Consider the following 24712-nt stretch of genomic DNA (forward strand, 5'->3'; position numbering starts at 1 on the left):
GGTCAGGAGTTTGAGACCAGCCTGGCCAACATAGTGAAACCCTCTCTCTACTAAAATCCAAAAATTAGGCGGGCGTGGTGACGCATGCCTGTAATCCCAGCTACTCAGGAGGCTGAGGGAGAACTGCTTGAACCCCGGAGGCAGAGGTTGCAGTGAGACAAGATCGTGACACTGCACTCCAGTCTGGGTCACAAAGTGAGACTCTGTCTCAAAAAAAAAAAAAAGAGGAATCTACTACAATTGCCAAGTGCAATGTTTGGCATATGACAGGCCAATAAACAATTCACTTACTATGAGATAGTCTTGTCAAACATCACAGCACGTTTCTGTACTGTAAATTTGAAGTGGAAAATTTTCTAACCTTAACTGTTTGAGCTGACATGAATGCTAATGAAATGGAGGAAGAGGAAATAAAAGTGAAGAATGAATTGGGCAGAACCAATGCACTACTCTCTGAACAATGGAGTGAAACTTGTGTCACCAAAGAGATGTGACACAGGACCTGGTGTTTAAACTATGACCAGGGCAAACGTAGCAGACAGAGGGTCAGCGTCAAGGAAGCATAAAATCAGCTCTCAAAGATTTTATTCCAAATATTTCCTGTCAGTGGGTAGCAATAAACTTAAATGACCGAGATAGCTAAGGTAGATGACAAAGAGGAAAGCAAAAAAACCCTGCTTTTCGTTTACCTCAGAGAACCCATACTAGTTACATATGCAACCGCAATTTTCAACTGCTGAGGAAAACTCTTAGTCATAGTCACACAAAAAATAGAATATTCATGTTCATTTGCATATTGACTTTCTGAGAACTGGAAAAATAAGTCTTTCAAAAATTCGATTTTCTGCTGCCTGTACTGCAAACAGCATAACAAAATGGTTAAACAGTTTGGCGCCACACTGGTTAAGCTAAACCCTGGCTTTTCCATTTACTATGTAAATTTGGCCACTTAACTTATCCTCGCTATGCCTTGATTTCCCCATCAAAACTGGGATTAATAATAATAGTTCTTTCCTAATAGGTTTGCTATGAAGATTAAAGGAGGCCGGGTGTGATGGCTCAATCCCAGCACTTTGCACTCAAAGTGCAATCCCAGCACTTTGGGAGGCTGAGGCGGGTGGATCACCTCTGATTATTGAGGTCAGAGGTTCAAGACCAGCCTGACCAACATGGCGAAACCCCGTCTCTATTAACAATACAAAAATTAGCCAGGCATGGTGGTACATGCCTGTAATCCCAGCTACTTGGGAGGCTGAGGAAGGAAAATCACTTGAACCTGAAACACAGAGGTTGCAGTGAGCCAAAATCATACCATTGCACTCTAGCCTGGGTAAAAAGAGTGAAACTCTGTCTCAAAAACAAAACAAACAAAAAAAAACAACAAAAAAAAACAGATTAAAGGAGGCAATATTTCTAAAGTGCTTAGAACAGTGCCTAGCACAAAGTAAGCACTATGTAAGTGTTAGAAAAGTAAAATAAACCATAATGAGTTTATCCAGAAGGGTGCGGAAATGTGGCCCCAAAGGAAACATATCAAGTTATCTCAGCCCAAAGAACCAGACCTACTTTTTCTAATCTTGTGTTTTTGAGGGTAAAGTGTAATTCTCTGAAAAGTCAGACTGAGAAAAGGCCAAGGTAGACACTGATGAATGACTGCCTACAAAAGCTTTGTTTAAATACTCATCTCCTACTAGCAAACTCACCCTTCTGGATGCTGCAAAACAGATACCATCAATTCCACAGCCAGGGCTCCTGCAATCATGGCCAGTCCTGGACGACTCACAGTGCACTGCTGGTCCAAGGTCCGGTCTCTGGTTGACTGCAAAGAAACAATCACTGATGTGTGCTGAACATTCTACTCCATTCAACTCTAGCTGTCTCAAGTATGAAACGCCTCTGTGACAAAGCTTTAAAATATAACCAGATACTCGTTGTTGGCAAAGAACATCCAGCCTCAAGTCATGTCATTTCTTGGGATTATCAAGATAAACAAAATATACAATTTAGGTAACTGAATGAGGTAATATGCTAAAAAGGATTAGCAGCGTAAACAAATTAGATTGGGAGTTATCAACCAAAAATCGGAGCTTAGCTGCCTCATATAATGGAACTGCATCATGTGCTCCTTTAAGTGACTCAATTCAGTTCTACTGTGCTTGGTTGTTAAGTGACAGAGACACAGAAGAAACAATGATTTGAATAGTACAAGTGATTCTGCCCTGCTATTTTAACTGAGCTAACACCTCGGAGTGACTGTGAGATGGGAGCAATAATTTACTCTCCCTGCAGCCCTCAGTTCCTATGTGTCTCTCACAACATGGGCATCACCTCTCTCTCAGTGTGATTCTAGGGTTTACTACAAGTATTTTTTTTCTACAACATGGCTCTAAACACAAGCCTTTGCTGGTTCAACCAAACAGATTCTAACCATCCAACTCTGGGTAAATTAAGGGGTTGTTAGGGATATTTTTGACTCTATGAAAATTTTACCTTATAAGCAGATGGGAATTTACTGCAAGAGACCACTAATCATATTTGTTGGCAATAACTAAATAACAAGACCAGCTGTCTATTATAAAACCATGATAGAGATCATCAAGCCATCCTTCTTCATATAAGAGAATGGTCATCTTCTTTTCTTTATATTGGGAGGACATAAAAGCCAGTTATCCAAAAGAGATAAGGAAAATGTTTTAAAACAAAGGAAAAATAGAGGGGAGTTTACAGAAAACATCTCTGCATTGCTTCTCTGGAATTATTATCGGTTCTGATAAAGGAATAGCCCTACAGACTAACTTGTATGAAGTCCTGAAAGCCATAGACTCTTAATTTGTACGGTGTGGTCTTGCTGTTCAAAGCATTGATGCACTTGACCCACTTTGCGCTGTGAGTTGACAGGGAAAGTATTCTTCCTTCCCTTATTAGCATTGCCAGGGAAAATACAAGACGCTCAGCTAAATCTGAATTTCAGATAAATAAATTTTTAGTATAAATGGGTCTTGAATATTATACGGGACATATACTAAAAAATTATTCATTACTAACTGAAATTCAAAATTATCTGGGAATCCTATACTTTTACTTACTAAATCTGACAAGCCTACACACCACTCCTATTTTGCAGAGGCAGAGGGAACCTAAGAAACTTTTTGGAATTACCTAGGAGGCAGTGTCAAGCCATTGATGGAATCTGGTCTTTAGACTCCTCATTTGTAATACTGTCTTGACTAAGAGAAACACAGGAGACAATACTGAGTGCTATCAGGGACTAGTCGGCTGTGGTTTCCTCAACAAGCTTTCCAAAAATATGGTTTGTAGCTGCATTTGTATTGGTGAACAAGGAACAGCTGTACAGTTGATGACGCCAGTCAAGGTTAATAGTGAGAGAATGCCATCCTCCCCAAATTGGAGAATTCTTCTCTTTGATAAAAGATAACCGCGGGACGCCGCCGCCGCGAAGCGCCAGGCGGTCGAGCCAGCGAGCTGCGGGGGTCGAGCCGGACCCCGGGACCCTCGGGGCAGGACCTGGGCCGACCAGCTGCGGGGGCGGCGCGGCGCTGCAGGCAGACACCAGGCGAGGGGCCGGGCAGAGGCCCGGGGGCCGCAGTGGGCCGCCGTAGCCTGCCCGTCTGGCTGTGCGCCGTCGCGGTGCTGCTCTCGGGGGCGCAGGCCAAGGGCACCCCGCTCCTGGCGCGGCCAGCGCCGCCCGGTGCCTCGCGCTACAGTCTCTACACAATGGGATGGCACCCGCGGCTGCGCCCGGGGCCGCATAAGGCCCTCTGTGCCTATGTGGTGCAAAGGAATGTGACCTGTGCCCTACAGGAGGGAGCGAAGAGCTACGTAAAGGCTGAATACCGGCAGTGTGGATGGGGCCCAAGTGCCCCGGGACAGTCACGTACCGCACAGTGCTCAGACCCAAATACAAGGTTGGCTACAATATACAGTGACAGACCTTGCCTGGCGTTGCTGTCCTGGCTTCATTGGGGAACGCTGCCTTGAGCACCTCACGGACCATGGGGCTGCCCTACCCCAGCTGGAGCCTGATCCTCAGATTCCCTCAGGGCAGCTGAGCCCAGACCCCAGACCCCCTTCCTACAACAGAGCAGCCCCCAGCCCTCAGGGAAGGAAAGGCCCAGGGCTGTTTGGTGAGCGGCTGGAACGCCTGGAGGGTGACGTCCAGCGCCTGGCACAGACATATGGTACCCTCAGTGGCCTGGTGGCCAGCCACAGGATGACTGGTGGCCCCAGGCCTCCTGCTGCCCTGTGGGCTTTGGGGTTATCCCTGAGGGGCTTGCGGACCCAGGAGACAGAGACAGAGGGCTGCTGACACCTCCCTTGGATGAGATCCTAAGCAAGGTGACAGAGGTGAGCAACACTCTTCGGACCAAGGTGCAGCTTCTGGACAAGGTGCATGGGCTGGTGCTTGGCCATGAGGCCCACCTGCAGCGGCTGCGGGAAGCCCCACCATCCCCGCTTACCTCCCTGGCCCTGCTGGAGGAGCATGTGGACCAACGGCTGCACCGACTCTGGGGGAACCTGATGGCTTCGAGCAGAAGCTGCAAGGCGTCCACAGTGAGTGCGACCTGCGCGTGCAGGAGGTCCGGCGCCAGTGTGAGAAGGGCCAGGCTGCCAGCAGGAGGCTGCACCAGAGCCTCGATGGCCGGGAGCTGGCCCTGCGTCGGGAGCTGTCACAGCTGGGCAACCAGCTGCAGGGCCTGAGCGTGGCTGGCAGGGGCAGCTGCTGTGGCCAGCTAACCTTGATCAATGCCCATACGGATGGCCTTGAGAGGATCCTGCAGGCAGTCACTGAGACCCAAAGGGGCCCCGGCGCTGTGGCCGGGGATGAGCTAATGAGGCTCTCTGCTGCCATGCTCGAAGGAGGTGTGGATGGGCTGCTTAACGGTCTGGAGACACTCAATGGGACAGAGGGTGGAGCAAGGGGGTGCTGTCTGAGGTTGGAGATGGGGGGGTGGGGAGTGGGCGGCTTCGGGACCATACTGGAAGAGCGCATGCAGAGCCTCGAGGAGCGCCTGGCGACATTAGCTGGGGAGCTAAGCCATGACAGCGCCCCTCAGGGCAGGTCAGCTCGGCCCCTGGTGCAGACAGAGCTGCCCGTGCTGGAACGACAGTTGCTTTCACTAGAGACTTCTTGCACCCCCAGCACCACCTCAGCCATCCTGGACAGCCTCGTGGCAGAGGTAAAGGCCTGGCAGAGCTGGAACGAGGCCCTCCTACGCCAGGTGGCCAGCCACGCAGCAGTACTCCAGAAGCTCAATGGCACGGTGGCTGAGGTCCAGGGACAGCAGGCAGAAGGGACAGGCAACTCACTCCAAAGTGAGATCACTCTGCTCAAGGTTAATCTGAACTCAGTGAGCAAGTCGCTCACGGGCCTCAGTGACTCTGTCAGCCAGTACTCTGATGCCTTCTTGGTGGCCAACATGTCCCTGGACGAGCGGGAATGCAAGGTGGAAACCAAGGTCCACGCCATCCAGGAGCAGGTCAGCAGCCAAGGCTCCAGGCTTCAGGCTGGCCACAGGCAGGTCCTGAACCTGCGGGGGGAGCTGGAGCAACTCAAGGCTGGTATGGCCAAGGTGGCCAGTAGGCTGAGCCGCTGCCAGGACACAGCCCAGGAACTTCAGCACACAGTGAGCCACTTTGACCAGCGGGTGGCACAAGTGGAGGGTGCGTGCAGGAGGCTAAGCCTGCTGGCTGCGGGCCTGGACAGCTTGCCCACTGAGCCACTGAGGCCCAGAGGGGGCCTGTGGAGCCATGTGGACCAGCTGAATCGCACGCTGGCCCAGAACACGCAGGACATTGCCTGCCTCCGGGATGACCTACTGGACTGCCGGGTCCAGCTGGCTGAGCAGGCGTGGCCAGGGAAAGCCAACTAGACAGGCTGGATAGGACCTAACCCCTAGATACCACCAACTCAGGGACCATCACCCCAGAGCCCAGCCTTATCCAGCAGCGCTTTCCAGTCTTCCCTGGCAGCCCAAATGGCACTAAGGAGGCCACTGGGTGAATGGTCTTGGTCTAGCTCCATGTGGCTATTCCAGCCACCAAAACCCATGCTCTCAGTGTTGCACAAACTGGACAATTCTGGACAGTGGTCAAGGCAAGGATGTCGTGCTTGAAGGCCAGGGAAGACTTGAAAGAATTCTCATTCCACTGTCTGCAGATCAGTGTCTGGGCAACCAACTGCAGAGCCTGAGTGTGGCTGGCAGGGGCAGCTGCTATGGCCAACTGGCCTTGATCAATGCCCATATGGATGGCCTTAAGAGGACCCTGCAGTCAGCACCAGTGTCAGCAACTATGCAAAGACCTATAGACCCACAGCCAGTGGCCTGTCCACATTGCCCTGTGCCCACAAGCAACAGTCCACAGTCCTTGGTGGCTTCTGTTCCACGTCCCCTCAGCTTCTCCCCGCAGCCATCAGGACTAGGTTTGTGCGGGAAGGTGATGCTGGACTGTCCTCACACCTGGCAGCTTCACGGATGCTGTATCTAAACCAAGGACCAGAGGCTGCCAGACTTTTCTGACTCCTCACAAGTCCTTCAGGACAGAGCAGAAGCACAAAGACTCAGCCAAGAATCCTCTTTATTCCTTTGGATCCTCCCCCAAGGTGAGGGCTTAGGCAGCTGTAGAACCCCAGGAAAGGAAAGAATGCAGGCAATCTGTTTAGAGACTCTCACCTCAAATTTAACCTTTTCCTTTCCTTCCCCTAAGATGTTTCCAGAGCCCTCTGGGGCCCACACTGTCTTCCTTCCACTTGGGGCTGGGGAAATCCTTCCCGAGAAGTCAGGGCATTTCTCTAGAAAGTGGCCTAAATGAGGCCAGGCCCTCAGAAGGAGTCCCCAGCTGGAGGAAAGGGGCTTCAGGCCTTGCTTTTCACACCCCTTCAAAACCCCATCCTCCCCGGATGTTCACAAAAGGTGAGAAATTCAGGTACGAAATTACCAATGGACAACTTGAAAACTCATATTCCTCAGGCCTATGCAGTTCCCAGAGACTGACACCCATCTCTGCTGAGGCTCTGGCCTCAGTTTCCCCCACAGCAACATGGGCCCCACTGTACTGTTCTTCAGGTCCCCACAGCCTTCTGGTTCCTGGACATTCGGTATTCTGCCCTCCATGCTGGTACTGTTGGAGGAGGGCAGGGTTTGGATTAAAGCTTTTAGCCAGAAAAAAAAAAAAAAGATAATTTTTAAATAGTCATAAGTGAAAGGGCTGTGTCTGTCTGCCTCAGTGCACAAGTTGGTCATAGGAAATATTTGGAACTATAGAGAAATCCACTTACATCTCTTGGGGCCACCACATCATTGCAGAAGTAACAGCCAAGCTTGTAACCAGGGATGTTCGCAAAAGCTGATGAGTCCAGGAGGTCAGCAGATGCCGCAGGGTGGTTTGGACACAAGTCCCCAGCTCCTTGCTGCTTTGGTTTCTTCAGGCCATGTCTCATGACAACAAAAATGTCAAATCCCAAAGCAGCATTGATGACCGGCTGCAGGTTTCAAGGAATAAAAGAGCAGAGTTAAAAAACACATAAAGCCACAAACTGTGGCTAATCCCATATTTGCTTAACTTTTTAAAATTTATTTTTTGCATGTAAGTGTAATTAGATTCTAAAAGCTAATGATAATAGCTACCCACTACTGAGGGCTTATTAAGTACAAAAGACTTGATAAGTGAAGAACATAAATTATCTCATTTAATTTCATTTGAAACTCATAACAGACCAGGCATGGTGGCTCATACCTGTAATTAATCCCAGTACTTTGGGAGGCCGAGGTGGGCGGACTGTCTGAGCTCAGGAGTTCAAGACCAGCCTGGCAACATGATGAAACACTGTCTCTACTAAAAATACAAAAAATTAGCTGAGCATGGTGACATGTGCCAGTAGTCCCAGCTAGCTACTCAGGAGGCAGGCGCACGAGAAACGCTTGAACCCAGGAGGTGGGGGTTGCAGTGGGCTGAGATTATGCCACTGCACTCCAGCCTGGGCAACAGAGCAAGATTCTGTCAACACAACAACAAAAAACTCGTAACAAACATTTCTCATTTACAGATGAGGATACTGAAAGTCAGAGAAGTTAGTTCTATAACTTGCCCAAGGTCACTTACCTGGCAAGAGGTAGGTATATAAAACCAAGTCTACATAGTTCTCAAACCCATTCTTTCCACCATTATGCTATACTGTCATGTCCACATGGATTTTTTTTTTTTTTTAGACGGAGTTTTGCTCTTGTTGCCCAGGCTGAAGTGCAATGGCACAGTCTCGGCTCACTGCAACCTCTGCCTCCTGGGTTCAAGTGAGTCTCCTGCCTCAGCCTCCCAAGTAGCTGGGATGACAAGCACCCACTATTACGCCTGGCTAATTTTTATACTTTTAGTAGAGATGGGGTTTTGCTATGTTGGCCAGGCTTATCTTGAATTCCTGATCTCAAGTGATCACCCAGCCTTGGCCTCCCAAAGTGCTGGGATTACAGGTGTGAGTCACCGTGCCTGGCTTAGATCTGTTTATAACAGCTTTACTGAGATATAATTCACATACCATATAATCCACCCTTCACATAGATTTTTTTTTTTTTTTTTTGGGACAGAGTCTCGCTCTGCCACCCAGGCTGGAGTGCAGTGGCACAATCCCGGCTCACTGCAACCTCTGCCTCCTCGGTTCAAGTGATTCTCTTGCCTCAGCCTCCTGAGTAGCTGGGTGTGTGCCACCACACCCAGCTAATTTTTGTATTCTTAGTAGAGATGAGGTTTCACCATGTTGGCCAGGATGGTCTTGATCTCTTGACCTCATGATCTGCCCACCTCAGCCTCCCAAAGTGCTGGGATTACAGGCGTGAGCCACTACAACTGGCCCAATTTTTTTTGGTATCCCAGTAGATGAACTTACAGGCACATGCCACCATGCCTGGCTCCGCATAGTTTGTTTTTTTTTTTTTTTTGAGACAGGATCTCCCTCTGTTGCACAGACTGGAATGCAACGGCATGATCTCAGTTCACTGCAGCCTCAACCTCCCAGGCTCAAGTGATCTTCCTGCCTCAGCCTCCCGAGTAGCTAGGAGCACAAGTGTGTACTAACACACCTAGCTAATTTTTTGTCTTTTTTGTGGAGACAGTCTCACCATGTTGCCCAGACTAGTCTCAAACTCCTGGGTCAAGCAATCCTCCCAAAGTGCTAGGATTACAGATGTGAGCCACCATGTCCAGCCCAACATGAATTTTTTAGAAACTATTTTTTATTATACTATAACAACTTTTCATAGTTCTAATTTAACTTATTATCCCAAATTTCTGATTATATAGAAAGCTTGAAAAATAAAGAATAACCACACTACAAAAGAAAACAAAAATCACTCACAACCCACAGCGCAAAAAATGACTATTAATAGTTTGGGGTATTTCTTCCAACTATTTTCTCCCTTTCCCTCCCATTCTCTCTTTCTGTCTTCTTGCCCTCTTTCTCTCTCCTCTCTCAGTAGACAGATAAGTAGACAGATAGGAAGATATATATATATATATAAATGTTTATATATAAACATAATTAGTATAAAATATATATAATATTGTATCTTCTTTAATATAATGTGGCATTTTCCATCTTATTAAAATCCTTTGAAAACATAACTGTGAATAGCTGCATACTATTCCATCATAGGTATGCACCATGATTTAGTTCACTATTGAATACTGTTGGCCCTTTTAGTTGTTATTGACCAAGTAGTAGAGAATAAGACAAAGTCTCTGATCTCTTGGAGCTTACATTTTAATGTAAATACAGTATACCTTTCAGTATAGAGTATCTCAGAAGACTATTACGAAAATTAAACAGTAAATGATACCTATTACATTGGGTGATGGTGTGCAAAGCAAAGACAGTCTGAAGCAGAAGCCCTTTGGCACTGTGCTACCAGGTCACAAGCCACATCTCTGCCCTGGGGAAGGGAAGGTTAGGGACACTCCTTCCTCTGGGGTGGTGGTGCATTAAATTGTAATTGGAGACAGTACCTACCTTTCTCTTGCTTGTAGCAATGATGGCAGGAAGCCACCGGCTCTCCCTGGTGTCTATCAACAGAAAAATGACATCATGGTTTTCGATGAGCTGCTCCAGTTGCTCCACATCCTTGCGGGCTTGCTCCAGAGTGACACTGGAGAAGTTCACTGGATGCCCAGGCATGGGGATGCTCATGTTGAATCCCATGGCATTCTATGGAAACACCAGGATGTAGTTATCTCTGGAGCAATGGTATAGGCAGTATCTCAGAGCCCACACTTTCCACAGCTGCCTGCACATACTTGTGGTCACTTACATGAGATCTCCCTGTGCACTATTATGCTGCACCCTTCCCATGTCCTCTCTCTTCTTTACCTCCGCATCCTAGAACACCTTGACCTATCACCCCAGGGCCCTGAGGCAGGGCAGGGCAGAGCAGCGCAGGGCAGCAAGCAGAGACATATGGATATCAGTTCCGAAGTGGAGAGGGCACATTCTACCCGAGGTAAGGAAGACACTGGAAAAAACTGTGTATCTTTGGCTCTTTCCAGCCATCCAAGGCCAAGAAACTTTATCACTGCACCTTCTGGCTACTCAAGTACCTTTTTTTTTTTTTTTTTTTTTTTTAAAGACAAGGTCTTGTTCTGTCACCTAGGCTAGATGGCAATGGTACAATCACAGCTCACTGGAGCCTTGACCTCTTGGGCTCAAGGGGTCCTCCCACCTCAGCTTCCCAAGCAGCTGGGACTACAGGCACACATCACCACACCTGGCTGATTTTTTATTTTTAGTAGAAATAAGGTCTCACTATGTTGCCTAGGCTGGTCTTGAACTCCTGGGCTCAAGGAATCCTCCTGCCTCAGCCTCCAAATTGCTGGGGGTTAGAATGACTGATGATCTTGCCTTAATCCTTCAAGGGTATATGCATTTAAAAAACCCAAATACAAAAAACTCTACTTGGTAAGTTAGAGCCAGAAAATCTACTTAGGAGTATGTAGATATTTTTGTGGGGGAAGGAGTTATGGTGGGTGACGGCAGAGTGTGGAACAGAGTAAGGCTTCATTCTGTCTAAACGCAGAAGCTGTCCAGCAACCTGAGTTCCCCTGAATTGGGATTTTTTACACAGGCTTTAGAACAGCTCTATAATCTGCCATCTGCCCCTTGATGACCTCATAATATTTTGGCACATTAACAGTGAGTCACATATGAGTGCTAATAATGAAGCCAAGGACACTGACTTTCCACAAAAAAAGAATGTGTTCTAGAATCATAAACTGTACCCTTAGCCCCTATATACCACTGGCCATAGGGAAGTGTTTGAAAACATCAGCTTTTTCACTCATTTGCCAAACCCCTCACCTACTGAAAAAATAGCTCAAGGGACAGGACAAGCAGATCTTTTTACAAATAAATACCAAATTTGTAGTTTGTGGATACTTTTTCATTATCTTCAACTTTAAACCTAATATCTGGAATTCAAAAGGAAGAAAAATAATTTCAAAAGGAATGAAAAAAGAGTGGCAAGCAAAGCAGGAAAGGATATCAGGCAGCAAGGATTTCAGGAAAAAGAAAGGTACACAAACACGTCCATTTTAACAATGAGACTACCACAACTATCAGGATCTCATTAATTAATATACTAAGTATTATGCACCTACCATGTACCAAATACTGTAATAGGCAATAATAAAAGCAACAACAACAATACCTGCAATACCTTACTGGCATACTACAAATAACAAAGCATGTTAAATGGTGGTAGCTCGATCCAAAGAACTATTATGTATGTATTTTCATGACACCAAGATGGAACCATAATTATGCAATACCAGTGCTGGACCTTTGAATAATAAAGCAACTCTGCTAACCTAAATGAATCTCTACTTGCTAAAATTTCAGCCAGTAAGCTAACAAAAGAGCCCATCAGTTATGTCCACACCCCAGAGGCTGGAATTCAGCAACTTTCAACACAGTGGTTTTCTACTTGGCTGTATGTCAGAGGCACCTAGAAAGTATAATGCCCGGCCTTTTCCCCAGAACATTTAAATGGAAATCTCTGGTAATGAGCCCAGGCATCAGTATTTTCTATAATTCTCTTGATGATTCAAAGGGGTAATCAGGTTGAGGTATAATTTACATAAAGTGAAATACACAGATCTCACATGCACAGTTCAATATATTCTGACAAATGGTAGATTAACCACTGCATACAGCTACCGATATAGAGCATTTCCGTGACCCTAGAACATGCTCTTGTGCTCCTCCTCAGTCGGTCCCCACTTGCCCCCAGTAACAACTGTTCTGACTTCATTAGCCATAGATTAGACTATTCTAAACCCTCACATAAATGACATGCTAGGGTATATACTTGTCTGTGTTTGGCTTCTTTTGCTCAGCATAATGCTTTTGAGGTTCATTCAGATTGTTAAGTATCAATAACACATTTATTTTGTGGTATAATTATACTACAATTTGTTTATCAATTCTGTTGATGGTGATTTGGGTTATTTCTAGATTTGGGCTATTTTGAATAAAGTTGCTATGGACACTTTTGTATAAGTATTTTCATGTATGTATATTTTCGTTTCTCTTAGGTAAAGATCTAAAAGTACAATTTCTGGGTCACAAGGTAGGCAGATGTTAAATTTCATGAGATTTCCAAAGTAGTTGTTTTACCAGCAAAGTATGAATGTTTTGGTTGCTCCACACCCTGACCACATTTAGCACTGTCAGTCTTCTTAATCTTAGCCATTTTGGTAGGTGTATAGTGATCTATCTCTCTGGTTTTAATTTGTATTTCCCTGATGACTATTGATGTTGAACATTTTCACATGCTCACTAGCCATTCATAGATCTTCACTATTAATTAAGTACCTGTTCAAGCATTTTGCCCCTTAAAAAAAAAGTTGGTTTGTCTGTCTTCTTGAGTGGTAGGAGTTATCTTACGTATTCTGGATAAAAGAAGACTGTACCTGTCTTCTCAGTTTGGCTAGCTTTTTCATTCTTTGAAAGGCATCTTTTGAGAAGCTGAAGTTTTAAATTTTTTAAAAGTCAACTAAGTTACCATTTTTTATTTATGATATTTACTAGGTCCTAAGAAATCTTTATATATCACAAGACCACTAAGATGCTTTCTCCTAGAAACTTTATAGGGGCCATTCTGGGTGTCACTTAAGGGCTCAGAGTATTCAATGGTTTCTCCACTCTGTATAGTTAGAACTCCAGTGTCTCCCAGCTCGCGTGAGCTCTGGAATCTCCATTCTGCTCATAGCTCTCTGATGGTGTTTTTTGCCTGGTCTGACAGAGTCGGCTGTGAGTACACACAGCTCACTACTCAGTTGAAGACTCAAGGTGCTACTGAGGCACTCCTGCGCACAGCTCCCTCATTTCTGGTACCATGTCCTGCAAATTGCAGCCACCTCAGCTGCTCTGAACTCTGGTTGTTTCTTCAGCTCACCAAGACCAAGAGTATCTCCCTGGGCTCCCACAGGCTATGGCATGGGCCAGAAAGTGCCTTCATGTAATAAGCTAGGAAAAATCTATCTTACACTCTGTCTGGGACCATGTCTTTTACAACCTACTGTTCACTGTCTGAAAGTGTCATTTTATGTGTTTTGTCCAGGTGTGTAACTGTTGATGGTGGCAGAGCTAGTCCAGTATGTGTTACTCAACAGGATTGAAGCAGATGTCTGGATTTGGGTTTTAAAACCTCAAGTGTGGCTCCATAATCCAACATCTTATTGCCTCAAATAGATGTTTGATTTATAAAAGATCAGTTGTTTTCATATTCAATTAATTAGTTCTTCCCCAGGATCAGGCATGGTCTTTGTAGCAGAGCAGTTATTTTCATATAATTTTATCATAGCTTTTTTTTGAGATGGAGTTTCGCTCTTGCTGCCCAGGCTGGAGTGCAATGGTATGATCTCCACTCACTGCAACCTCTGCCTCCTGGGTTCAAGCGATTCTCCTGCCTCAGCCTCCTGAGTAGCTGGGATTACAGGCATGTGCCTCCATGCCCGGCTTATTTTGTATTTTTAGTAGAGATGCGGTTTCTCTATGTTGGTCAGGCTGGTCTTGAACTCCCGACCTCAGGTGATCTGCCCATCTCGCTCTCCCAAAGTGCTGGGATTAGATATGAGCCACCACACTCGGCCTTATCATAGCTTTTTTTTTTTTTCTTATTTTGGTTTATCATAGCTTTTTTAAAGGCACCTAGAAAGGGTCAATGTGACACCTATATTCTGGAGTAGAAGAGAAGGAATTACTCAACGAATACCATGTAGATAAAATGCAAGGGTTTCTTATGAGCTGACATTGAAGATACTTGAAGGTCTGGGGCTAGAATATGGTTAGTTTGGGTTAAATATATTTTAGACCAAAAACCAAAAGTCAACCTCTCTAGTTCTGAGGGAGTGTTTAAGGTATTTCAGACCAGCTATCCAGTGAAACCACCCTGTCCTTGAGGTCTGTCACCTAGGAGAAGCATGACCTCCTCGTACACTTCTTTGTACTTCCCGTGTCAGTCCATTTCACATTGCTACAAAGGAATACTTGAGGCTGGGTAATTTATAATGAAAAAAGGTTTATTTGGCTCATGGTTCTTCAGGTTGTACGAGAAGTATAGTGCTAGCATCTGTTTCTGAGGAGGGAAGCTTCCACACATGGTGAAAGGTGAAGGTGGAGCAGGTGCATCACATGGCAAGAGAGGGAGCAAGAGAGATTCCAGGCTCTTTCAAACAACTAGCTCTTGCTTGAGTGAACTAGGAGATCGAGAACTCACTCATTAATGTGGGGAGGGCACCAAGCCATTCATGAGGGATCTACCTCCATGACCCAAACAGCTCCCACCAGGTCCCACCTCCAACAGTGAGGATCACATTTCAACATGAGATCTGGAGAGGACAAACATCCAAACCAAATCACTTCCTATGAATTTACTATTTCAAAATTTAAACATTTGTAAAGGGTCTATCACCCATTTTTTTTTTTTTCTTTTCCAAGTCAAATGTCACTGAACTTCAAGCACTGAGATTAGAATCTTGCAATAACTTAACAAGCTAGGGATGGCCCAAATGAGATAATCTTGCATTAATAAAACCAATTTTTCTAACTTTTTTCAGGTAACCAGCTATCTGGGAAGTCTGCATTTAACACAGCAAAAGGCCACTTTTCTACCCTGGAATGCTCCTCCTGGCCCCTGGCCTTTCCCACTACTCTCTGCTCCTTGCCTCCCTCCCCAAGACTCCTTCCCCTGATAAATTCCTTCAGAGCTTGGACCAAATGTCACCTCTAAGTACGCTTTCCTTGGACCCCCACACCTGCTCTTCTGTATTTCCTAAGCAATGTCTACTTATCCTTTTTAGCATTTAGCATTTCAATTCAGTAAAATATAAGCTCGATGAGAGCAGAACCATGTCTTGTTCACTAAGGTCTAGCCTTTTCTCCATGTACTGGTATAAGAAAGGTGATGAGGCCGGGCCTGGTGGCTCATGCCTGTAATCCCAGCACTTTGGGAGGCTGAGGCATGTGGATCCCCTGAGGTCAGGAGATCGAGATCATCCTGTCCAACATGGTGAAACACTGTCTACTAAAAATACAAAAATTAGCAGGACATGGTAGCACGTGCCTGTAATTCCAGCTACTTGGGAGGCTGAGGCAGGAGAATCTCTTGAACCAGGGAGTGAGAGGTTGCAGTGAGCCAAGATCGCGCCACTGTACTCCAGCCTGGGTGACAGAGCAAGACTCTGTCTCAAAAAAAGAAAAGAAAGGTGGTAAGTATCCACTGAATGAAAAAACTACACTAAATCAAACATACAAGGAAAACCCCTTAAAGTTGGCTAACCAGTAAGTTAAATAGTTTCACAAGTATTTTTCATGAATGTGATGAATTACACTAGTATTTTGATGAGCTGTGTATATTATCTACTATTATTTATAAGGCATGAAGGATAAAAGTATAAAAGACTTGGACCCTGGCCTGGGGGACTTAATAGTCCAACAGGGAAAACAGAGTAACACGATGTAAGTGAGAAGGAAAAGGCTTGAAGATGGAGGGCTGTTTCCAGGAACAGTTGGACTTGCTGTCACCCAGCATGACTCAGCCTCCTCTTCCTTGACCTCTATGTTTCAGCCACCCTGGTTTTCTTTCAGTTCCACAAAAGTACCATGCTCATCCTACCCAGGCATTTGAACAGAGAGCTCCACTACACTCAATCTAGCTGACTCCCACTCAACCTTCAGGGGTTTCTTTCCTCAAAAGTCTTCCCAGCCCACCCCTCATCTAGGTCAGGCCTACCTGTTATATATTCTCATGGCAACTGAGCTCCTGTTTCCTGAATGTATTACAATGGTTAAGTATTTGTGAAATTATTTGTTAATGACCATCCCCCACTAGACTTTATGCTCCACATAAGGGAGAGGAAACTATGCCTGTCTAGTTCCCCTGTCCCTAGAATATAGTAGGTCTTAAATACATTACCTGACAAACAAGTAAGCAATAGAATAACTAAACAAATAAACAGGGGGAAGGGGGAATTGTATTGGGTTACTGAAAATGACTAGGATTTGGGTAAACAAAAATTTCAGGTATCTAATAAGTGACAGAGCTTAGGTTCAAAGCCAGGTCTGTCTGGAGGGAGGGTCCTGAAGGGAGTTTATAATACTTCCGATGATAGATTGGATTTTTTTTTTTTTTTTAGAGCTAGGGTCTCATTAGGTTGCCCAGGCTGGTTTCAAACTTCTGGCTTTAAGCAATCTCCTCCCACTTCAGCCTCCCAAAGCACTGGGATTATAAGCTTGAGCCAACGTGCACAGCCTAGACTGGATTATTCTTCCCAACTAGGCACCTCCTCCCTCTAGTAATGTTATATATCTCCACTCTTTGCAACATGACCTTTGCAAGACCTCCTACTAGGAGGAATACATCGACTAATCATTGATTTTGGCCTTGGTCCTGTGACTTGCTTTGGTACTAGAAATGGAAGACATCACACTGTACTGTTGTTGAGCTGAGACTTTAAGGCGTAATAACCACCAACCTTTTTAAGCTTATACTTTCTACCATAGGAAGAGTAGGACCCAAATGACTGTTCCTCCTCTAGCCTAGATTTTGAAAATAACACATACAATGGTCTGGAACCTGACTCGAAGCTATGTGGCTTATTGAATAAGTTCAGCCTAGTGACACAGCTGGACCACAGCCAACCTGCACACCCATGAATGTGAAATAAATGTTTGCAATTGTAAGCCACTGAGATTTTGGGATTGAGTGATATGAAATATTGTCACAGCAAAAACCTAACTAATATGCATGCCTACTCAATGACAGGGCTCCAACTTATTCTTTTTTTCTTTATTTTTGGGATGCAGTTTCGCTTTTGTTGCCCAGGCTGGAGTGCAATGGTGTGACCTTGGCTCACTGCAACCTCCGCCCCCCGGTACAAGCGATTCTCCTGTCTCAGTCTCCTGAGTAGCATGGATTACAGGCGCCTGCCATGACACTCAGCTAACTTTTTGTATTTTTAGTAGAGATGGGGTTTCACCATGTTGGCCAGGCTGGTCTTGAATTCCAGACCTCAGGTGATCCACCCACCTCAGCCTCCCAAAGTGCTGGGATTACAGGCAAGAGCCACTACACCTGGCCAGCTTATTTCTTTCAAAATCTAGCACATAGCTGGCTACATAGTGGGTTGTCAATCAATACTGTTAAACCCAATAAATGGTGTTCCTCAGGGACTCTGGTGAAATGGACAAAACATTAGCAGTGCTTCCAAAGCAAAGATTTTTAAAACGGATAAATCTAATACAAAGTGACTAAAGGGAGAAGCCTTGAGAAAATGGGCTTTTTTATTTTTTGGTTAGGACTGAGAACCTCTTCTGGCACTTTAAGTATAAGCAGATGCTTTGCAGACACCTAATCTAACTCCTGTCAGATAAACTGATTAAGTATTCAAGAGGTAGAATATCATTTGCTGGTTGGCCTTAAAAAAAGAAAATGTCAAGATTTTAAATCAAAGAAGTTGAATGACTTTTCTCTTGTTATCTGGTATTTCTAATGATATAACTCAAAAACCAGAGGCAGCTAGAGCAAAAAGCTAAACTTTCAGCCCAATCTTTCTTCTGCATGAAGACTTGCATTCCATTTAATTTCATAAACCTGTACTAAGTAACTACCAAGTATTCTGGTGATGGAGGAAAAACAATATCTTAGATCTGAGCCACTGTAAATCTCTTTGGAACCAGGCAGGATATAAAAATATATATACTCCTAAGTTCAACTTAAATTCATAATACTTTGCAACCTACAAAACATTTCTTCATACATTCCTCATTTCGTTTTCACAAGAATATGTGAGACAGATTATTAATTATTATTATTATTATTTTTTTTTTTGAGACAAAGTCTCACTCTGTTGACCAGGCTGGAGTGCAGTGATGTAATCTTGGCTCACTGCAACCACTGCCTCCTGGGTTCAAGTGATTCTCCTGCCTCAGCCTCCCAAGTAGCTGGAACTATAGGTGTGTACCACTACACCCAGCTAATTTTTGTATTTTTAAAGTAGAGACAGGGTTTCACCATATTGGCCAGGCTGATCTCGAACTCCTGACCTCGTGATCTGCCCACCTCGGTCTCCCAAAGTGCTGGGATTACAGGCGTGAGCCACCAAGCCTTGTTTTATTATTTTTATTTTTTAGACAGGGTTTTGTGTTGTCACCCAGGCTTGAGTGCAATGGCATGATCACAGCTCACTGCAGCTTTGACCTCCTAGGCTGAAGCAATCCTTTTGTTTCAGCCATCAGCATAGATGGGACTACAGGTACAAACCACCACTATACTTGGCTAATTTTATTTTAAAGAGATGGGGGTCTCACTATGTTGCCCAGGCTGGTCTCAAACTCCTGGGCTCAAGTAAGCCTCCTGCCTTAGCCTTCCGAAGTACTGGGACTGCAGGAATGAGCCACCATGCCTGGTCTGCTTGTTTTTTTATCCCTCTCTGAGATGAGGAAACAGAGGCTTAGTCACATGGCAAGTGCCTAGTGGAAAGTGACAGATGTCTGACTCTCTTTCTTCAATGCCACAGGGCCTCATTTCTCAATACTTAAACATTTATAGATATAACAGAAAACCTCTGCAAAAGAATCAACATACCACTCCAGGGAATATTTTCTGGAGCCGGTCCGCTGCCGCCAGAGCCTTGGGCTTACCACCCCCTAGGCAATCTTCAAACTCATAAAGAGGCTGCCTCACAGGATTGGAGTAGGAGATCTTGGCATTGTCCACAATCACGCCCCAACCCTGTGTGGAAACAGGAGATCATGGTGTGTTTCTGATGAACATTTCACAGGGTGCTGTCTCTTGAAATCTCAAAAGGAGTCTTGCTTTGGAGAAGCTTGGGAACCTCAAAACAGAAGAAACTTCAGAAACTGAATTGTGCAAATTCAGTTTAAGATAAACAGAATGTTGATTTTCCTTAAAAAAAAAACAACGTAATTATATATTCAGTGCCTGGTTTCCTGCAGTAACGAGATTAAAAAATGTTAAAGTGAGGCCGGGCGCGGTGGCTCAAGCCTGTAATCCCAGCACTTTGGGAGGCCGAGGCGGGTGGATCACGAGGTCAAGAGATCGAGACCATCCTGGTCAACATGGTGAAACCCCGTCTCCACTAATACAAAAAATTAGCTGGGCATAGTGGCGCGTGCCTGTAATCCCAGCTACTCAGGAGGCTGAGGCAGGAGAATTGCCTGAACCCAGGAGGTGGAGGTTGCGGTGAGCTGAGATTGCTCCATTGCACTCCAGCCTGGGTTAACGAGCGAAACTCCGTCTCAAAAAAAAAAAAATGTTAAAGTGGGACTAATAATTCATTATTTTTGACAGTGTCACCAAAGATTTGGAGGTGAATCCCATAAGAATTGTCTATGTTGTTGTTTTAAAAAGATTAGCAATAGCCCCTAAATGTCCTTGATTTCCCTTAAAGAATAATTAAGTGTAAATAACAACTATTCTTGAAACTCATTTAAAGCCTGAATGAACTCCTAAGAAAAAATGACTCACAAGTTATTTCCTACTGTATGATATTTTAGAACATTTTGTACCATTTATTCAAGAGGCAGAGCCTTATTAATAATCTGGAATTTAGGGAACAAGTCTATATTCTTAGAAATCATTTTCATGGTTTTATAGGCTTCAGTGATGTCTCCTATAACAGTTTTATAGAACCATACAATTTTCAAGGTGTTTGGGATCTCTAAAATCCTTAGTCCAAACTTTGTTTTACAGATGTGGAAACTGATGCCCGGGAGAGATAAGTGATTTGCCTAAGGCGTACATCTGGTTAATGGTGGGAATGAATGAGCTCTCCAAAGTTGCAACTAAATGAAGTTGCCTACTTCTTGGGGTAGGGTATGGTGGGTATATTGTAGTATATCATAAATAAGCATCAGTGACCTAAGAGATGTCCTGCCATGACTGGCTACAAGGCTAAGATTTGGCTCTTATTTCAGTATCTTTCCATTAGAAACTGAGAGACTCAATTAGATTGAAGGTTTCAGAGGTCCAGCCAACAAGGACCCACGAATCGTTTTCAGGGTTGAGAACAGGACAAAATCTGCCATTTATAAAGCATAGATTAGACTGGCTGTTTTGAAGCCCACTGGTAACCTTTCGTCTACCACCCAGTTTTGTAAATTATTTTCATCATCTAAGCAACCTACCATAGAGGGAGAATAAAGTCACTTGTGCTTGCTTTGGGGATGTTTATTTCTGAAGTATTTTTGCATTCCTTAAAGCAACTGATGAATGGATAGCAAGGAAGGCAAACTGGGAATGTGCTGGGTAGTAGGAAGGAAGCCAGATACATTACAAACATGCCATAGGTTAGTCACATGCAGGTGCATTTGCACACTTAACTTTTGGTTTCCTGGAATGCTACACAGTTTAAATGGCTAATCTGCAAAGATTAAAAAAAATTACAATACTCAATGCTGGTGAGGATGTGGTAGGGAGAAAATCATCTTACTGACTGAGAATGTTAAAGTGGTCTAATCTTTCTGGAAATCAATTTGGCAATATGTTTCTAGAATCTTTTTTTTTTTTTGTGAAAAACATTTATTTTCTGAGAATCTAAAATCTGGACAAAGAGTACTGGATTTTAGAAAAAACCTACACAAAATTGCCTCATTTCTTTCCTAATACATTAATAATCTAAGAATAAGGAAGTGAAAAAAAAAACCCTTTAAAAATAACATTGCTCCAGTTGGTCTGCAGGTATGTGATTTAAAATATCCCTGCTCTATTGAGGTATCAGCTGCAAACTTTGGTAAAATTAGAAAAATTAACAAACCCTTTCAAAAAAAAAAAATACAAAAACAGAAAAAACCAACCCCTAATGTTATATCTTTCTTGGTACATATACAGTAAACTACAAAAAAAATTCATTTAGAAAATGTGTCCGTTAAAAAAAAAAATCCCTCTCGTAAATTCTCAATTGCAGAGTTAAAAAATTGAATTTAAATGATCTGTAAGACTCAAACTCATCAGAGATTATTACAAACAACTCTATGCACATAAACTAGAAAACCTGGAGGAAATGGATAAATTCCTGGACAGCTGCCTCCTCCCAAGCCTAAACCAGGAAGAAGTCGAAACCCTGAATAGACCAATAACAAGGTCTGAAGTCGAGGCAGCAATTAAGAGCCTACCACCCAAAAAAAGCCCAGGTCCAGATGGGTTCACAGCAGAATTCTACCAGACATACAAAGAGGAACTGATACCATTCCTACTGAAACTATTCCAAATAATCCAAAAAGAGGGAGTCCTTCCCAAATCATTTTATGAGACCAACATCATCCTAATACCAAAACCTGGCAGAGACTCAACAAGAAAAGAAAACTACAGGCCAATATCCATGATGAACATAGATGCAAAAATCTTCAATAAAATACTGGCAAGCCGATTACAACAACACATCAAAAAGCTTATCCATCATGATCAAGTAGGATTCATCCCGGGGATGCAAGGCTGGTTCAATATACGCAAGTCTATAAATGTAATTCACCACATAAACAGAACCAAACACAAAAACCACATGATTATCTCAATTGATGCAGAGAAGGCCTTCGACAAAATTCAACAGCCCTTTATGCTAAAAACCCTCAATAAACTAGGTATCGACGGAACGTATCTCAAAACAATAAAAGCTATTTACGACAAACCGACAGCCAATATCATACTGAACGGGCAAAAACTGGAAGCATTCCCTTTGAAATCTGGCACTAGACAAGGATGCCCTCTCTCACCACTCCTATTCAATATAGTACTGGAAGTTCTAGCCAGAGCAATCAGGCAAGAAAAAGAAATAAAGGGTATTCAATTAGGAAAGGAGGAAGTCAAATTGTCTCTATTTGCAGACGACATGATTGTATATCTAGAAGACCCCATCATCTCAGCCCAAAATCTCCTGAAACTGATAAGCAACTTCAGCAAAGTCTCAGGATACAAAATCAACGTGCAAAAATCACAAGCATTCCTATACACCAATAACAGACTTAAAGAGAGCCAAATCAAGAACGAACTGCCATTCACAATTGCTACAAAGAGAATAAAATATCTAGGAATACAACTAACAAGGAATGTAAAGGACCTCTTCAAGGAGAACTACAAACCACTACTCAACGAAATAAGAGAGGACACAAACAGATGGAGAAACATTCCATGTTCATGGTTAGGAAGAATTAATATCGTGAAAATGGCCATACTGCCCAAAGTAATATACAGATTCAATGCTATACCCATCAAGCTACCAATGACCTTCTTCACAGAACTGGAAAAAACCACCTTAAACTTCATATGGAACCAGAAGAGAGCCCGCATAGCCAAGTCAATTCTAAGCAAAAAGAACAAAGCGGGAGGCATCACACTACCAGACATCAAACTCTACTACAAGGCTACAGTAATCAAAACAGCATGGTACTGGTACCAAAACAGAGATATAGACCAATGGAACAGAACAGAGGCATCGGAGGCAACACAACATATCTACAACCACCCAATCTTTGACAAACCTGATAAAAACAAGCAATGGGGAAAGGATTCCCTGTTCAATAAGTGGTGTTGGGAAAACTGGCTAGCCATATGCAGAAAGCAGAAACTCGACCCCTTCCTGACACCTTACACTAAAATTGACTCCAGATGGATTAAAGACTTAAACATAAGACCTAACACCATAAAATCATTAGAAGGAAACCTAGGCAAAACCATTCAGGACATAGGCGTAGGCAAGGACTTCATGACCAAAACACCAAAAGCATTGGCAACAAAAGCCAAAATAGACAAATGGGACCTAATCAAACTCCACAGCTTCTGCACAGCAAAAGAAACAGTCAATAGAGTGAATCGGCAACCAACAGAATGGGAAAAAATTTTTGCAGCCTACCCATCTGACAAAGGGCTGATATCCAGAATTTACAACGAGCTAAAAAAGATTTACAAGAAAAAAACAAACAAGCCCATTCAAAAGTGGGCGAAGGATATGAACAGATACTTTACAAAAGAAGACATACTTGAGGCCAACAAGCATATGAAAAAATGCTCATCATCACTGGCCATTGGAGAAATGCAAATCAAAACTACATTGAGATACCATCTCACGCCAGTTAGAATGGCGATCATTAAAAAATCTGGAGACAACAGATGCTGGAGAGGATGTGGGGAAATAGGAACACTTTTACACTGTTGGTGGGAGTGTAAATTAGTTCAACCATTGTGGAAAACAGTGTGGCGATTCCTCAAGGACCTAGAAATAGAAATCCCATTTGACCCAGCAATCCCATTACTGGGCATATATCCAAAGGATTATAAATCGTTCTACTATAAGGACACATGCACACGAATGTTCATAGCAGCACAGTTTACAATAGCAAAGACCTGGAACCAACCCAAATGTCCATCGATGATAGACTGGACAGGAAAAATGTGGCACATATACACCATGGAATATTATGCAGCCATTAAAAACGAGGAGTTCGCGTCCTTTGTAGGGACATGGATGAACCTGGAGACCATCATTCTCAGCAAATTGACACAAGAACACAAAATCAAGCACCACATGTTCTCACTCATAGGCGGGTGTTGAACAAGGAGAACACATGGACACAGTGAGGGGAGCACTATACACGGGGGTCTGTTGTGGGGGAGTGGGGGAACAGCGGGGGGGTGGGGAGTTGGGGAGGGACAGCATGGGGAGAAATGCCAGATGTGGGTGAAGGGGAGGAAGGCAGCAAATCACACTGCCAGGTGTGCACCTATGCAACAACCTTGCATGTTTTTCACATGTACCCCAGAACCTAAAATGCAATATAAAAAAATAAATAAATAAATAAAAAATAAAAACTAAAATAAAAAAAAAAAGACTCAAACTGTTCCCAAGCACCCACCCGGTGTCAGGAAGAACTGGATGACCACAGATTCTAGAATCGGGTTGGCATTTTCAACAATTCAGTGCTAACAACAAAGACTGTCATCTTTGCAAAGGAGGAAGGAACCAAAGGCACTTGAACGTGGCTTCGTGTGCTGCCGTCCGTCTGTGACCACCTTTGCTGGACAGCATCAGCCACGCGCCTGGCCCCACGTGGAGCAGAGTCCTCTCGAGGCCATTTCTGTGCGGCCCCAGCTCCCTGCTTGTGTGGGCAGAGGACTTTTCACGCGGATCTCAGATG

The 24712-nt window shown here is 44.1% G+C and overlaps 2 protein-coding genes across 2 annotated transcripts in view; one reads left to right on the top strand and one right to left on the bottom strand.

Annotated features, from left to right (window-relative positions):
- LOC105731273 (ubiquitin-like modifier-activating enzyme ATG7) overlaps positions 1 to 24712 on the bottom strand; it is a 144335-nt gene that overhangs the window by 68524 nt on the left and 51099 nt on the right. Inside the window, 4 exon segments of the mRNA XM_064361979.1 lie at positions 1704 to 1819; positions 7298 to 7501; positions 10019 to 10213; positions 19149 to 19295. Coding sequence (XP_064218049.1) covers positions 1704 to 1819; positions 7298 to 7501; positions 10019 to 10213; positions 19149 to 19295 — 662 coding nt within the window.
- Positions 2318 to 5891, top strand: LOC105731247 (EMILIN-3-like). Its single transcript, XM_064361887.1, is given in 6 exon segments — positions 2318 to 2338; positions 3433 to 3874; positions 3877 to 3938; positions 3941 to 4256; positions 4259 to 4534; positions 4537 to 5891. Coding segments are annotated over 6 exon segments (2472 nt in total).

The sequence above is a fragment of the Aotus nancymaae genome, unplaced genomic scaffold (assembly GCF_030222135.1).
Source record: "Aotus nancymaae isolate 86718 unplaced genomic scaffold, 86718_ANA_hifiasm-v0.15.2.pri h1tg000046l, whole genome shotgun sequence".
Classification (NCBI taxonomy): domain Eukaryota; kingdom Metazoa; phylum Chordata; class Mammalia; order Primates; family Aotidae; genus Aotus; species Aotus nancymaae.